This window comes from Kogia breviceps, chromosome 1 (assembly GCF_026419965.1).
Source record: "Kogia breviceps isolate mKogBre1 chromosome 1, mKogBre1 haplotype 1, whole genome shotgun sequence".
NCBI lineage: Eukaryota > Metazoa > Chordata > Mammalia > Artiodactyla > Physeteridae > Kogia > Kogia breviceps.
Window position 1 is genome coordinate 157916110 of NC_081310.1, and position 15359 is coordinate 157931468.

At 40.5% G+C, this 15359-nt stretch overlaps 1 protein-coding gene across 7 annotated transcripts in view; it reads right to left on the reverse strand.

Moving 5' to 3' along the window:
- Positions 1–1508: 1508 nt before the first annotated feature.
- Positions 1509–15359, reverse strand: part of SCP2 (sterol carrier protein 2) — a 167468-nt gene continuing 153617 nt past the window's right edge. For all 7 annotated transcript variants that reach the window (XR_010835516.1, XM_059038093.2, XM_067007494.1 and 4 more), the window contains 2 exons: positions 5472–5551; positions 1509–2328 (listed from right to left, as the gene is read on the reverse strand). Coding sequence is in view for 6 of the 7 variants with exons in the window: in XM_059038093.2 (XP_058894076.1) it covers positions 2233–2328; positions 5472–5551 (176 nt within the window). In the remaining variant the exon portion in view is untranslated. The remainder of the gene's footprint in view (positions 2329–5471; positions 5552–15359) is intronic.

Consider the following 15359-nt stretch of genomic DNA (forward strand, 5'->3'; position numbering starts at 1 on the left):
ACCATGATGTTTCCCTAGAAATTAAACTGCTACTATATTTTTATCATTAAGTACTTTTCTATTATACATATAAATTGTATTTATATATGGATACATCTCTACCCCAAGAACAAGTTTTTGTTTTTCTTTTTTTGTTTGTTTTTGTTTTTTTCAGTTTCATCCTAAAGCCTCAAACAAACATCTCCTGGTATCTGGGACAAGTGAAGGCAGAAAAATGCAGCAAATCCAAACTACAAATCAATCAGACACTTTGTTGGAACTTTTTTCTTGAAGTCTTTTTTCTTCTCAGAGTAAAAAGCCTCTATGATTAGGATGTCTGTGTTCTGAACTGATTTTATGGGACTTGAGATCAACTTACACTGCCTTAATTTACCATCTTGTCCCATCCCCAAATGCTGTTCTGCTGGGTCACAGAACATGCAAAGCTAAATGGCCTAGGGGGATGGGATCCACAGTCCTGATTTAATTAGTAGAGGCTCCAAACATCTAAACAAGCAAAATGAAACCACCTGGCTTTTTACCTCTGACCACCTTTGGGTGAAGTAAACGTGTTAACAGCAGAAAGGTGGGACCTGGATAACTCCCAAACAGTTCTACTGGGCTCTGAGTAGACTCACAGGATTACCAGAACAGAAGGGACCTTAAAGACCATCTTAAATGCCCTCTTTTAACAGGTTAGCGAACAGGGTAGCAAACAGTTAGCAAAAAGCTAGCAGACAGTCACTTATTTGCCTAAGAGAAACAAGACTCCTGGCTCCTAGTCAAGTGCTCTTTCCACCACAACACAGCACCTCCCTAATCAAGAGCTAGTGATTGATTATGCCAAAGTAACCAGTAGATAGTAGTCTAGATAGCACAGATTGTAAATTCCCAATGTTTCTCTTATTCTCCATCATTTAGAAAACGCTGAACAAAAAGAACATACAGGGCTTCCCTGGTGGCGCAGTGGTTGAGAATCCGCCTGCGGATGCAGGAGACACGGGTTCGTGCCCTGGTCCGGGAAGATCCCACATGCCGCGGAGCAACTAAGTCCGTGAGCCATGGCCGCGGAGCCTGCGCGTCCGGAGCCTGTGCTCCGCAACGGGAGAGGCCACAACAGTGAGAGGCCCGCATACCGCAAAAAAAAAAAAAAAAAAAAAAAAAAGAACATACACAATAAAAACAAAGGAGATGAGGAAGAGCTATTTTAATTTTCTATTAAACATTCTTCCAAAAACATTATTTTACCCTGTATCTTACCGAGTTATTAGAAATGACATTAGCATTAGAAAAACTAGGAAGGTAAAAGTAGGGAAAACACATCACATGCCAAAGTCTGATATGAAATTTACCTTTGAAAAAAAAGGAATAGAAAGTAATATTCCTTTAAATTGAATAAAAAAAAAACTAGGAAGGTAACTTAAATGTGGCTTGTTAAACTAAACTTAATATGAAAAGGGAAAATTATAACAAAGGAAGGAGAGTTTTACAAATTTAATTGAATTAATATAAGATTATAATTTGAAAACTGTGCATCTCAAAGCAAACTTTATTTGTTCAATTATTTTTAACAACAGTGTTTTATGATTCTAATACATTGATTTTTTTCCAAGAAGGAAACTCACTTAAAAATATTTTTGTTTTAAAAAATAGGCCTGTGTTCAGCTACACATTTTTTCTCCCAAGCCTTGATCATATTTCTTTGATTTGGGAAGAAAATACTGTTTTGATGGCATGAAATGCAAAACTGTAAAGATTTTTTTTAAAAAAATCCCAGTACAGAATTTTAAAAATTATCAATGGAAAACAGATTAAGGTCATTAAGTGCACAACACTAATTACTGGTCAGCTACTGGTATTCTGTTTCTTCCCTAGTTCTCCCAAGGAAAACTTAAAGTGAATCTTCAGCAGAATAATCCTCAAATATACTTTTATAAGCAAAATGAGAGCTTTTGTTTACATAGTTTTTGGATTTTGCTATTCCTAATTTTATTCTAAAACTCAATTTTACCCCAAACCATAATTACCATATTAACTTTGTAATGCACAGTTGTATGCAATTCAGCAAAGCAGTAGTACACCATCAGGTTCTATTCACTCAGAGCTTAGGAAAAACAGGATTGGTCACACCCACTTAAAAACAAATACGCTATTTGCCAATGTGTAGTTTCAATCTAAGTTCTGACAATGAAATATATGGATATATATCTCTATATCTCATCTTGATTCTCAAAGGCAGGCAAAGAGAATTCTTCACAGCTTAGCTTTGCCTGGCTGAAGCTGAAGATTTTGTAACTTCATAGCCATACCCATGTTTCCAGTGATTTTCAATTTACCTTGAAAGAAGGCCTGTGAGGAAGAAGAAAGAAAATTTATCACTTGGTGTTTTTTGTTTTGAGACCGCTGATATTTCTAGACTATCCAGCCCTGAGATGATTTATTTATCCAGATCGCTTAAACTTTCTTCAAAATATGAAACTTGGCTTTCAGGAATAGAGTTAGAACCAGAGTCTTCAAAAGGATGAATATGTAAAAGTCATGCTTTACACAGAGCTGTCAAAAGGCACATCTTTCCCAAATGTGTTCTCTTAAAAATTGAGTCTGCCTTTACCTGCCTTCCTCAAAGGTGGTACATTTTCCAAATATTAGGCAGAGCGGATTCATACTAGACCGATTTTGTTTAAAAACATTACGCATTTGTTCAGTGGGTCTGCTAGCAGGGAGAAAAAGCACATGCATAACACACTTATGAACTCTTGGGATTCAATACAATGCAGATGAAATGTCACCATTTTTCTCCCTTTTTTGGTCTACATGATAAAGATTTACTCCCTACAGAGGGAGGCCAGGCAGACTGCTGAGACTGAGGTGCCTGTGTTAATCTTTGGCTCAATAAGAAGAATCAAACCAATCCCAAGTGCAGAGCCACAGTTTGTTCCATTTAACAACAGCCTGGGATTAGATCACATGATGTTTGCTAAATTTATCATGTAACAAAATCCCAGGAAAACTTTAAAGAAATAGCAAAATTGGGAACATAGCATGATTTTCCTGCTACGATCTCAGTCTTTTAACTCAATTCTTAAAATAAGGAAAAGCTACAGGAAAAGTTCTGGTAGTCTTAGCTTCCTAACAAGTATATTCATTAAGAAGTGAGGGGCTCTTCTGTCTCATCCATAGGAAATCTCAGAGCTCTGCTTTCTCTACACCTTCTGGTGAGGGTGAAATTCCTTTTTTTTTTCTCCTCTGTCTGGACAAACTAAATATTTCTTTCTATATGGCACACAGCCTTCTGTCTGATGACTTTAAGGTCAAGTGTCTCAGAACGCAATATATTTAACATATGTCCTTTAAAAATATGGACCAGTAGTACCTAGAAGAGAAACTCACCATGTTTCCCTTTTCTTAATTAAAAGAGGAAATGACTTTTCATTTAATAATTATTATAGAGAAAAATGAGTCTTCACTTTTTAGAGAATCCGAACATAAGAATCATTTAAATCTGGCCCCTAAGGTGTTCTTCATGTGCTTTCTGCTGGAGAGCACATTGCTTTGTTTCAACTGTAGCCAAACACTGAAATTATAATTTCCACTGCATTTAATGGTTTCCAGTCAAACCTTCTACTGAGCATAAGGGAAGGCCATTAGCACATTAACAGAAACGTCTCCTATTTTTGTGTTTAATTCCTTTGGGTGCTAACAGGTGTTCAGGAAAAGTAAGCTGACACTTCACTCCCGCAAATGGGTGGTAAACAGATAAACTGAGAGAACGAGGGCAGCTGAGTGCGAAGCCTGACCACACTGCCAAGGAAGTGCATGGTGTGCACCGTGGAATAAGCCGCAGTGGGTGGGAAGGAGGACGTCGGCCAGCTCCGAGATTGGTGGCCTCTGTTCTGTCCAGATTTTTGCAGAGGGAGCAGTGGGTGGAAATGTCAATATCAATGGTGTGTATTCAGTTGAAACATCACAGATGCCAAGTCTCTCACTTGTCGAGGCATCAGCTGAAATATGCTTAGTTGCTTAGAAAAAGCATGTTTAAAAGGAATACGAGTAGGAGTCAGATTTAGTTGTTTTATCCAATCTTTCAAATTACAAGGGTACCACAGGAACAAGACCTAAAACAAATCGGGCTGAGGCAACGACAAAAAAAATAAGGTTACAGTGGAAAGCAGAATTTTAGCTTCCTTTGTGTTATCTATGGATAATGTATATCAAGTCTGTTCAACACTGTACAACTGAAGAGTATAAGAAGACCATTGACAATCTGGGGGCCTGGAAAATCTACACAAAGCATAAATACATTTTAGACAAATGCAAATTAATTGTGAAAACCCAAAAACGCAAGGCATCATGCTACGTTCTGGAGACACAAAGATGAACAAGATGTGCTTTGTTCCCTTGAGATACACACACTCTAATAGGGAAGAGATAGGCACATTATGACTAGTATGATGAGACAAATGCCAGGCTAGCAGTCCAGTAAGTGGCCCAGAAGAGGGCCACTGACTATAGCTCCCCAACAATGTGGTAGGAGGTCTTTGGACATAACATCTAAGTTCATTTTGAAAGGCAAGGGGTTTGTCAAGGAAGGACAGCTCAGGCAAAAAAACAGCACGGGCAAAGATACGAAATGTAAATATCATGCCTTTGTTCACACCGGTCCCTCCTTCTACCTGATGGCTCCCACTCTCCATCTGTGCACTGCTAACTCCTAATCACTCCCAGGACTCAGCCAAGCATTGTTTCCTCTGTGAAGCCTTCTCTGATGGCCCAGGAAGATGTGGCTTCTCCTTCCTCCACCCTCCGCGACCACAAGTAAGGCAGGGCACCTTGGATATTTGGCTGCACTTACTCTTTTTTTAAAAAAAATTTATTTATTTAATTTATTTATTTTTGGCTGCATTGGGCCTGTTGTTGTGCGCAGGCTTTCTCTAGCTGTGGTGAGCGGGGGTTACTCTTTGTCGCAGTGCGCAGGCTTCTCATTGAGGTGTCTTCTCTTGTTGCAGAGCACGGGCTTTAGGCACGTGGGCTTCAGTAGTTGTGGTGCATGGGCTCAGTAGCTGTGGCATGTGGGCTCTAGAGTGCAGGCTCAGTAGTTGTGGCGCACGGGCTTAGTTACTCCACAGCATGTGGGATCTTCCCGGACCAGGGCTCAAACCCGCGTCCCATGCATTGGCAGGCAGATTCTTAATGACTGCACCACCAGGGAAGCCCTGCACTTACTCTTTTGCAGATCTGTCTCGTACCAAATTGTGAACGCCCTGAGCATGGGAACCATTTCTTCTACATCTGGACATTTCCAGCACACTGGGCATTGTCTGGCACATTATTAGCTTCACAACTGTTTGTCACTTGTTAAGTGAACATTTGGGGAACACTGAGTTTTGTGGGTTTGACCTCTTTGCACTTTATGGGATGAGGTTGAGGTAGGTGATGAAGTGAAATGGACTAAAACCCACCTAAGAAAAGGATATAAGCGCCATCATACTTACCGACTGAGGATTCATTTTACCAGTCATCAAAGCCAGTAAGTCCGAGTCAGCCATTGTAATTGTGCAGTCGGCCTTCTTATCTAAAACAGAGACATGCAGAAGGAAGGAGAAAAGGGGAGTGTTCAGTTTCATGTATACATTTTAGTCAAAAGCCACTGACTGCAACAGAATCACATCCAGAATTAGTGTGGGCAAATGGGCACTCATATACACTCTATGGCAGCCTGGTGAAATGTGACATAAATCACAAGCAACCTCAATATTTAACAAGAGGGGATTTATTAAATAAATCATGGTATATTCATATAATGGGATACAATTCAGTCATTAGATGATGCGGATCTACATTTTATTGACCTGAAAAGATATTTATGTTATACTCTTCATGATACTGTTATATAAGCCAGTTACAAAACAAACTGTAAGAATGGACCCAAGTTTTGCTTAAAAACAGATATTCAACTATGTATGTATAGGGAAAACATCTGTAAACTCGGACACCAATATATTAATAATAGCTACTGTGGCACACAGACTCTGAGGTGACCCCTGTGATCCCTGCTTTCTGGTATTCATGCCTTTGTATAATCCCCTACTCTCGAGTGTGGGCAGGACCTGTGACTTGCTTCTAGCCTGAAGAATGTGGCAAAGGTGATGGGCTGTCATTCCTGTGTTCTGTTACACTGTATAAGACTCTGTCTTGCAGGCTCTCTCTCACTCTCCTGCTGGCCTTGAATAAGCTAGCTGCTATACTGTGAACTGCATACTGCATATGAAGAGGGCTACATGGCAGGGTACTGACCTTTAGGAGCTGAGGGCAGACTCTGACCAATAACCAGTAAAAAACTAAAGCTCTCATTCTCACAGCTACAAGGAAATTAATTCTGCCAGCAACATCCGTGAACTTGGACACGAACCACTTCCCCAGTCAAGTCTCTAGATGAGAACTCAGGCCTGGCCAACACCCTGACTGCGACCTGCGACACCCTATGCAGAGGACCCAGCCAAGCTGTCCTCAGCCAACTTACCCATGGAAGCTGTGAGGTAATAAATAAATGTGTGCATTTTTTTAAGTCACTAAGTTTGTGGTAATTTGTTAGAAGATGAATAGTTATCTAGATCAGGGGTTAACAAACTTTTTCTGTAAAGGATCAGACACTAAATATTTTAGTCTTTGCAGGCCACTAGGTCTCTACTGCAACTACTCAACTCTGCACCTGTAGCACAAGAGCAGACATAGAGAATACATAAACAAATGAATGTAGCTGTATTCCAATAAAACTATTTTCAAAACAGGTAGCAGACCAAGAGGGATAAGATATTTGCAACTCACAGATCTGACAGAGAATTTGTATCCAGAAAATATAAAAAACTCCTATCACTCAATTAGAAAAGGTTAGATAGTTCAATACAAAAGTGGGCAAATAACATAAACAGGAACATATAAAAGATCTCCAAATGGTCAAAAAAAGCACATGAAACATTAGTCATCAGGAAAATGCAAATTAAAAGTACAGTTGAGATACTACAACATACCTAGAGTAAATGGCTTAAAAAGAAAAAAAAAGATAATACCCAGTGCTGGTGAGGATGAGGAGCAACTAAAAGGTCAGAACAATGCTGGAGGGGACTGTAAAATGGTGCAGCCACTTTAGACAACAGTCTGGACATTTCTTAGAAAGCTAAACATACACATGCCATATGACCTACCAATTCCATTCTTAGGTGTTTACCGAAGAGAAATGAAAACATAAATCCACACAAAAACCTGTATGTGGATGCTCATAGTGGCTTTATTCAAATTGCCAAAAGCTGAAAAAAAACAAATATACTCCAGCTGGTGAATGGATAAACTACTCAGCAACAAAAAGGAACAAACTACTGATAATACATGAAAGAAGCAGGCTCAAAAAGCTGCATTCTGTATGATTCCATTAGCAGTTTATGACATTCTGGAAAAAGTGAAACTACAGGAACAGAAGAAATCAGATCAGGGGTTGCCAGGGCCTAAGGGTGAGAGAAGGGGTTTGACTACAAAAGGACATGAGGACATTTTTTTTTTTAATTAAGGGAACTTTAATTTATTTATTTATTTATTTATTTATTTTTGGCTGTGTTGGGTCTTCGTTTCTGTGCAAGGGCTTTCTCTAGTTGTGGCAAGCGGGGGCCATTCTTCGTCGCAGTGCGCGGGCCTCTCACTATCGCGGCCTCTCTTGTTGCAGAGCACAGGCTCCAGACGCGCAGGCTCAGTAGTTGTGGCTCACGGGTCTAGCTGCTCCGTGGCATGTGGGATCCTCCCAGACCAGGGCTCGAACCCGCATCCCCTGCACTAGCAGGCAGACCCTCAACCACTGCACCACCAGGGAAGCCCCGAAATTTTTTGGAAATATTCTATATCTTGATTTTTGGTAGTGGCTATACAACTGTATGCATTTGTCTAAATTCATAGAATTATACATCTAAAGAAGGTAGATTTTATTGTATGTAAATTATACCTCAATGAACCTGACTTAAAAAAAAAAAACTGACACTACCAAGTACTGTCAAAAATGTGGAGCAAATGAAACTCTCATATGATATGGAAGAGACTGTAAAATAGTATATCCATATCAAAAACCTGGCTATATGGTAGCTCATGATTTAGTATTTCTGCTCCTGGTTATATGCCAAATGGAAATAAGTACATGTGTCCACTAAAAGACACATATGAGAATGTTTGTAACACCTTTATTCATAACGCCACAAAATGGAAAACTGCGAAGATACAGCAACCATGAACTGAATAAATTCTGGTGTATTCACATAGTAAAAATGAACTACTGCTACATGCAACAATATAATAAATCTTACAATGCTGAGTGAAAGAAGCCACACCTAAAAGAGTAAATATTTTATGGTTCCATCTATATGAATTTCTAAAATAAATAATATCAACCTATGGTGACAGAATTTGGAATAGTGGTTCCTTTTGGGAGTGGATAGTGATGGGAGGTGGTGTCAGGGAGGTTTCTACAGTGCTGGCAACGTTGTGCATCTTGATCTGGAAGATGTATTCATTTGTTAACATTTATCAGGCTGTACGTTACAGATTCATGCCCTTCCTTATAGGCTAGACTTCAAAAAACTTTCACACAAAACAAAAAAAAACAGGTGGCGGGATGAGGCCCACAGGTCATAATTTGTCAACCCCTTATATAAATGGTAGGATTATAGGAGAGTAATTTTTTCATTTTATTTCTCTATCTTTCCCAATTTTTTTGCACTTAAGTATGTATTACTATATAAAAACAAAGTTGTAAAAATATTAAATTTTTTATTGGAGTATAGTTGCCTTATAATGTTGTGTTAGTTTCTGCTGTACAACAAAGTGAATCAGCCATATGTATGCATATATCCCCTCCCTCTTGGACCTCTCTCCCACACCCCCCATCCCACCCATCTAGGTCATCACAAAGCTCCAAGCTAGCTATCTATTTTACACATGGTAGTGTATATATGTCAATCCTAATCTCCCACCCTCCCCATCTCCCCGGTGTCCGCATGTCCGTTCTCTTCGTCTGCGTTTCTATTCCTGCCCTGCAAATAGGTTTAAAATATTAATTTTAGTAGTATGACCAAAGTATAATGCAAAAATGGCCGTACCACAAAGACTCTAATATCTTATTGCTAAATCAGCAATGTCTACCTTGGACAAGTGCAAAAGGAAAAATTCACCAAGAAATCAAAATTTTCAGTAGTCAGTGTTTCAGGTAATCAATATAACAATAGTACTCTAATATGCTACTACCGCTAATAGTAATAATATCAAATTACAGTCCAATAGTTAGATAATCTGTGCCTTAATAAAAGAAAGATAGGAGTTGCTATGGTCTGAATGTTTGTATCTCCCACAAAACTCGTATTTTGAAATCCTAATGCCTGATGTGATGGTATTGGTAGGGAGGGCCTCTGGAAGGTCATGAGGGTAGAGCCCTTATGAATGGGATTAATGCCTTATAAAGATGCCTTATAAAGGCTCCAGAGAGACCCCTAGCTCCTTCCATGATATAAGCCCACAGCAAGAAGGCACTGGCTGTGAACCAGGAAGAGGGCCCTCACCAAACGGGACCATACTGATGCCTTTATCTAGGACTTCCAGCCACCAGAGCTGTGAGAAGTAAATTTCTGTTGCTTATAAGCTATCCAGGCTGTGGTATGTTCGATATAGCAGCCCAAATGGCCTAAGATGGGGGTAAACTATGAAAGTACAGCATGCCTATATTATTAAGTAACAAAAACAAGATTGAAAATAAAAGTTTTTATTATATGTCTTAGAATGCAGGGATAGCCCATAAAAAGACTGTGATTCAATAGCCACTCCATCTTTCCCTGTAACAAAATTTTCTCTTATTACTTGAAAAAAGGTCTGAAGTCTTAAAAATTAAGGTATTTACAACCTAGAAAATCCAGTTCTCTTGTAGATATATAACATCAAAGAGCAGGGAGAAAAAAAGCTAGCAAATTGAGATAACTGGACTTGATTCATAGCTGGATTAGATCCTAATATGCCAAAAAAAGGACTCATAGTCAATAAAAAGGTAACTTTAGTAAATAAATGCTGCTGCTGCTGCTGTTACTATATCAGCATTTACTGAGCTCTCACTATTCCGATTACTTCACATACCTGGACTCATTTGATCTTTACAATAACCCTATGAGGGTCAGAGAGGTCAAACAACTTGCCCAAGGTCACACAGCTACTAAGTGGCTGAGCTAGGTATGAAAGCAGATTCCTGCTGCCAAAGCCCACACTCCCAACTCCTAAGCTCTATGGCTTCCCCCTGTTACAGGAAGAATACAAACATGCAACAGCTCAGTCTAATTGAGCCTTCACCAATTCATCTGCATCTGATGTATCCCAGATGCTTTCTCAGCTCCCCTAGTCCTTTTGAGGAGTCACAGATGATTCCAATGTGTTTACGCAAAATTAATGTTTAATATATGGGGTGGGGAGGAAGCAATGATTTACTGAGCACTTACCATGCTAGGGGCTTTACATACCTTATATCTCATTTAATCCCCACAACAGCTCCATGGATAGACATTATTCTCACCATTTTCTAGATGAGACAACTGGACTCAGGGAAGGTTTATACCTAGTAAGTGACAGAGCCAAGGTCTGAACCCAGGTTTCGGTATCTCCAAAGGCTATGCTCTTTCCCCTGTACCTTGGGGATGAGAGATTCTGAGGCTTTCTGTATCATGTTCCCCATTAGGGGCAGGGTTGAGAACTCAAACAGGTGCTGAGATGGAAGAATATACAAATGAAAGAATAATATATCGTGTTAAATTAATTAAAGTTGGCTTCCTGGAGATATGCGAGTCATTTCAAAGGAGAGGAGGGAGGGGCCGAATTCATGGAGAAACACCAGGCAGCAAGAAAAGATTATGGAAAAATGCACAAAGCCTAAAAGTCCTTGATATAACCATCTGTATCATTACCAAACTCTTAGAATATAAGCAAATGAAATACGTTTAAGTAAATCTTACTTTGTTAACAGAAAGTAAACCTCTCAGTATGTACAGGTCAAAAGATCTAGCAATTCTCTTTAAGATGCCAGTTCAAACTAGGACAGGTTATTAATGCTTTAACATAGCTGATCTCTAACAAATGGTCATTTGTTGGCTGATGTAAAAGGAGCTGGCAATTTCCCATGGTAGCTTTTACTCGTAAGTCCATATTTCAACGCCACTCCTGGCTGCCAACAAGTATCAGTTTCAGCAGAAATTCAGGGTAAAATCCCTTCAGGTATGGGATGGGGCACCTAGTGTGGGGAGAGCTCACTGCCAGAGTCCATATGCAGAGAGCAAGGTTTTTCTGAAAATTTGCCATATGTTTCCATAAGCATATAATCTTTCAAAACAAACAATAACAACAAAACAGGAAAATTTTTTTTCAAAACTCTCCTTGGGGGCGGAGTCAAGATGGAGGAGTAGGAGGACACAGAGTTCACGTCTCCTCACAACTAGGGCACCTACCAGGTACTGGTGGGGAACCACGGACACCTAAGGGGATGGGAGGAACCCCGAATGACCAGGTGGGATGTGGTGGGGAGGGAGCGGGGAGGAGAAGTGGAGGTGGGACGGGACCGGCACCCCTGAGAGATGGCTGGGGGAGGGGAGGGGTTCTCACACCTGAAGGAGCCCATCCATGGCGAGGGGAGCAACGGGGAAGGGGAGAGACCCTTGAGAGGTCAGAGGATCGGAAGGGAAGGCAGCCAGTGTTTGCCCCACCCACTGGGGCCCTGGGGAGCCTACTAAGGTTGATCCTCTGCCCTCTGCCCTCCCAGACCCCCTCCGGCCACCCGGGTCCTGAGGGTGTGGGTGGAGAGTAGAGGCTAGACGGACGGGTGCACTGAGGGGCGGCTGGGGAAGGGTGGGGTTTCCTCGCTCGGGAGGGGCCCACTCACAGTTCGGGGATCAACGGGGACTGGGAGTATGGGAAGGGAACTAGGCCAGCGTTTCCCCCACCCACTCGGGCCCCTGGGAGCCTACTGAGGTCCCAGGTCAGATCCTCCACCCTCTGAGGCCCCCTCCTGCTGCACTGGGCCTAAACGCCACACTTGCACTCCTACCCAGGGCCTTACCTCTGAACTCCAATGTCCGAGGCCCCCTCCAGCCATGCTGCCTTTTCCTGCCCTGTGGATCCTGAGCACAGGCCCCACTCCGACCTAAGCTCTGCCCACCACAGCCAAGGCATTTTCCGGCCCTCTTTTCTTTTTTTTTCAGGGCAGGGGGTTTGTGGTTGTGTTTTACCTTGTTGTTATTGTTTCACTTATATATTTATTTTTTCTAACTTTAAAAAATTTTTCTAATTTTATTTTATTTTTTATTCTTTGTTATTGTACTGTTCCTTTTTTTTTTTTTTTCTTTTGCCTTGCCGTGCACCTTAAGGGATCTTGGTTCCCAGGCCAGAGGTCAGCCCTGAGCTCCTGTGGTGGGAGCACTGAGTCCAAACCGCTGGACTAACAGAGAACCTCAGACCTCAGGGAATATTAATAGGAGTGAGATCTCCCAGAGGTCTTCATCTCAGCACCAAGACCCAGCTCTATCCAAATGCAAAAACTCCAGCACTGGACGCCTCAGGCCAAACAGCCAGTAAGACAGGAACACAGCCCCACCCATCAAAAAAATGAGAGGAAAAAAAATATGTTACAGATGAAAGAGCAAGGTAAAAACCTACAAGACCAAATAAATGAAGAGGAAATAGGCAACCTACATGAAAAAAGAATTCAGAGTAATGATAGTAAAGATGATCCAGGGGCTTCCCTGGTGGCGCAGTGCTTAGGAATCCACCTGCCAATGCAGGGGACACAGGCTCATATGCCGTGGAGCAACTAAGCCTGTGCGCCACAACAAATGAGCCTGCGCTCTGGAGCCCATGACCCACAACTACTGAGCTCATGTGCCACAACAACTGAAGCTCATGTGCCTAGAGCCCATGCTCCGCAACAGAGAAGCCACCGCAATGAGAAGCCTGCACACCACAATGAAGAATAGCCCCCGCTCACTGCAATTAGAGAAAGCCCGTGCATAGCACTGAAGACACAATGCAGCCAAAAATAAATAAATTAATTAATTTTTAAAAAGTTGATCCAAAATCTCAGAGATAGGATGGAGGCACGGATCCAGAAAATACAAGAAATGTTAACAAAGACCTAGAAGAACTAAAGAACAAACAAACAGTGAGGAACAACACAATAACTGAAATCAAAAATACACTAGAAGGAATCAATAGCAGAAAAACTGAGACAGAAGAACAAATAAGTGAGCTGGAAGACAGAATGGTGGAAATAACTGTCAAGGAGCGGAATAAAGAAAAAAGAATGAAAAGAATTGAGGACAGTCCCAGAGACCTCTGGGACAACATTAAACAACCCAACACTTGAATTATAGGGGTCCCAGAAGAAGAACAGAAAGAGAAAGGGTCTGAGAAAGCATTTGAAGAGATTATAGTTGAAAACTTCCCTAACATGGGAAAGGAAATAGCCACCCAAGTCCAGGAAGCGCAGAAAGTCCCATACAGGATAAATCCTAGGAGAAACACACCAAGACACATATTAATCAAACTAACAAAAATTAAATTCAATAAACAAAAACAAATTAAAAGCAGCAAGGGAAAGGCAAAAAATAACATATAAGGAAATCCCCATAAGGATATCAGTTGATTTTTCAGCAGAAACTCTGCAGGCCAGAAGGGAGTGGCAGGATATATTTAAAGTGATGAAAGGAAAAAACCTACAACCAAGATTACTCTACCCAGCAAGGATCTCATTCAGATTTGATGGAGAAATCAAAAGCTTTACAGACAACCAAAAGCTAAGACAATTCAGTGACACAAAAGCAGCTTTACAACAAATGCTAAAAGAACTTCTCTAGGTGGGAAACACAAGAGAAGAAAAAGACCTACATAAACAAACCCAAAACAAGTAAGAAAATGGTAATAGGAACATACATATCGATACTTACCTTAAATGTAAATGGATTAAATGCTCCAACCAAAAGACACAGGCTCGCTGAATGGATACAAAAACAAGACCCGTATATATGCTGTCTACAAGAAACCACTTCAGACCTAAGGACACATACAGACTGAAAGTGAGGGTATGGAAAAAGATATTCCATTCAAATGGAAATCAAAAGAAAGCTGGAGGAGCAATACTCATATCAGATAAAATAGACTTTAAAATAAAGACTGTTAAAGAGATAAGGAAGGACCCTACATAATGATCAAGGGATCAATCCAAGAAGAAAGTATAACAATTATAAATGTTCATGCAGCCAACATAGGAGCACCTCTGTACATAAGGCAAATGTTAACAGCCATAAAAGGGGAAATCAAGTAACACAATAATAGTGGGGGACCTTAACACCCCAATTACAACAATGGACAGATCATCCAAAATGAAAATAAAAAAGGAAACACAAGCTTTAAATGATGCAACAGGTGGCGCAGTGGTTGACAGTCCATCTGCCGATGCAGGGGACACTGGTTCGTGCCCCAGTCCGGGAAGATCCCACATGCCACGGAGCGGCTGGGCCTGTGAGCCATGGCTGCTGAGCCTGCGCGTCCGGAGCCTGTGCTCCGCAACGGGAGAGGCCCACGTACCTCAAAAATAAAAAAATAAAAAATGATGCAACAGACCAGATAGATTTTAATTGCTATTTATAGAACATTCCACCCCAAAGTGGCAGAATACACTTTCTTCTCAAGTGCACATGGAACATTCTCCAGGATAGATCACAACTTGGGTCACAAATCAAGCCTTGGAAAATTTAAGAAAACTGAAATCATATCAAACATCTTTTCTGACCACAACACTATGAGATTAGAAATCAATTACAGGGAAAAAAAACCTGTAAAAAACACAAACACATGGAGGCTAAACACTGCACTGCTAAATAACCAAGAGATCACTGAATAAATCAAAGAGGAAATTTAAAAATACATAGAAACAAATGACAATGAAAACATGACAACCCAAAACCTATGGGATGGAGCTATAGCAGTCCTAAGAGGAAGTTTATAGCAAATCAATCTCACCTCCAGAAACAAGAAAAATCTCAAATGAACAATCTAACCCTACACTTAAAACAACTAGAGAAAGAAGAATAAAGAAAACGCAAAGTCAGTAGAAGGAAAGAAATCATAAAGATCAAAGCAGAAATAAATGAAATAGAAACAAAGAAAACAATAGCAAAGATCAATAAAACTATAAGTTGGTTCTTTGAGGATATAAAAAAAAATTGATAAACCTTTAGCCAGACTCATCAAGTAAAAAAGGGAGTGGACTCAAATCAATAAAATTAGAAATGAAAAAGGAGAAATTACAACTGATACCACAGAAA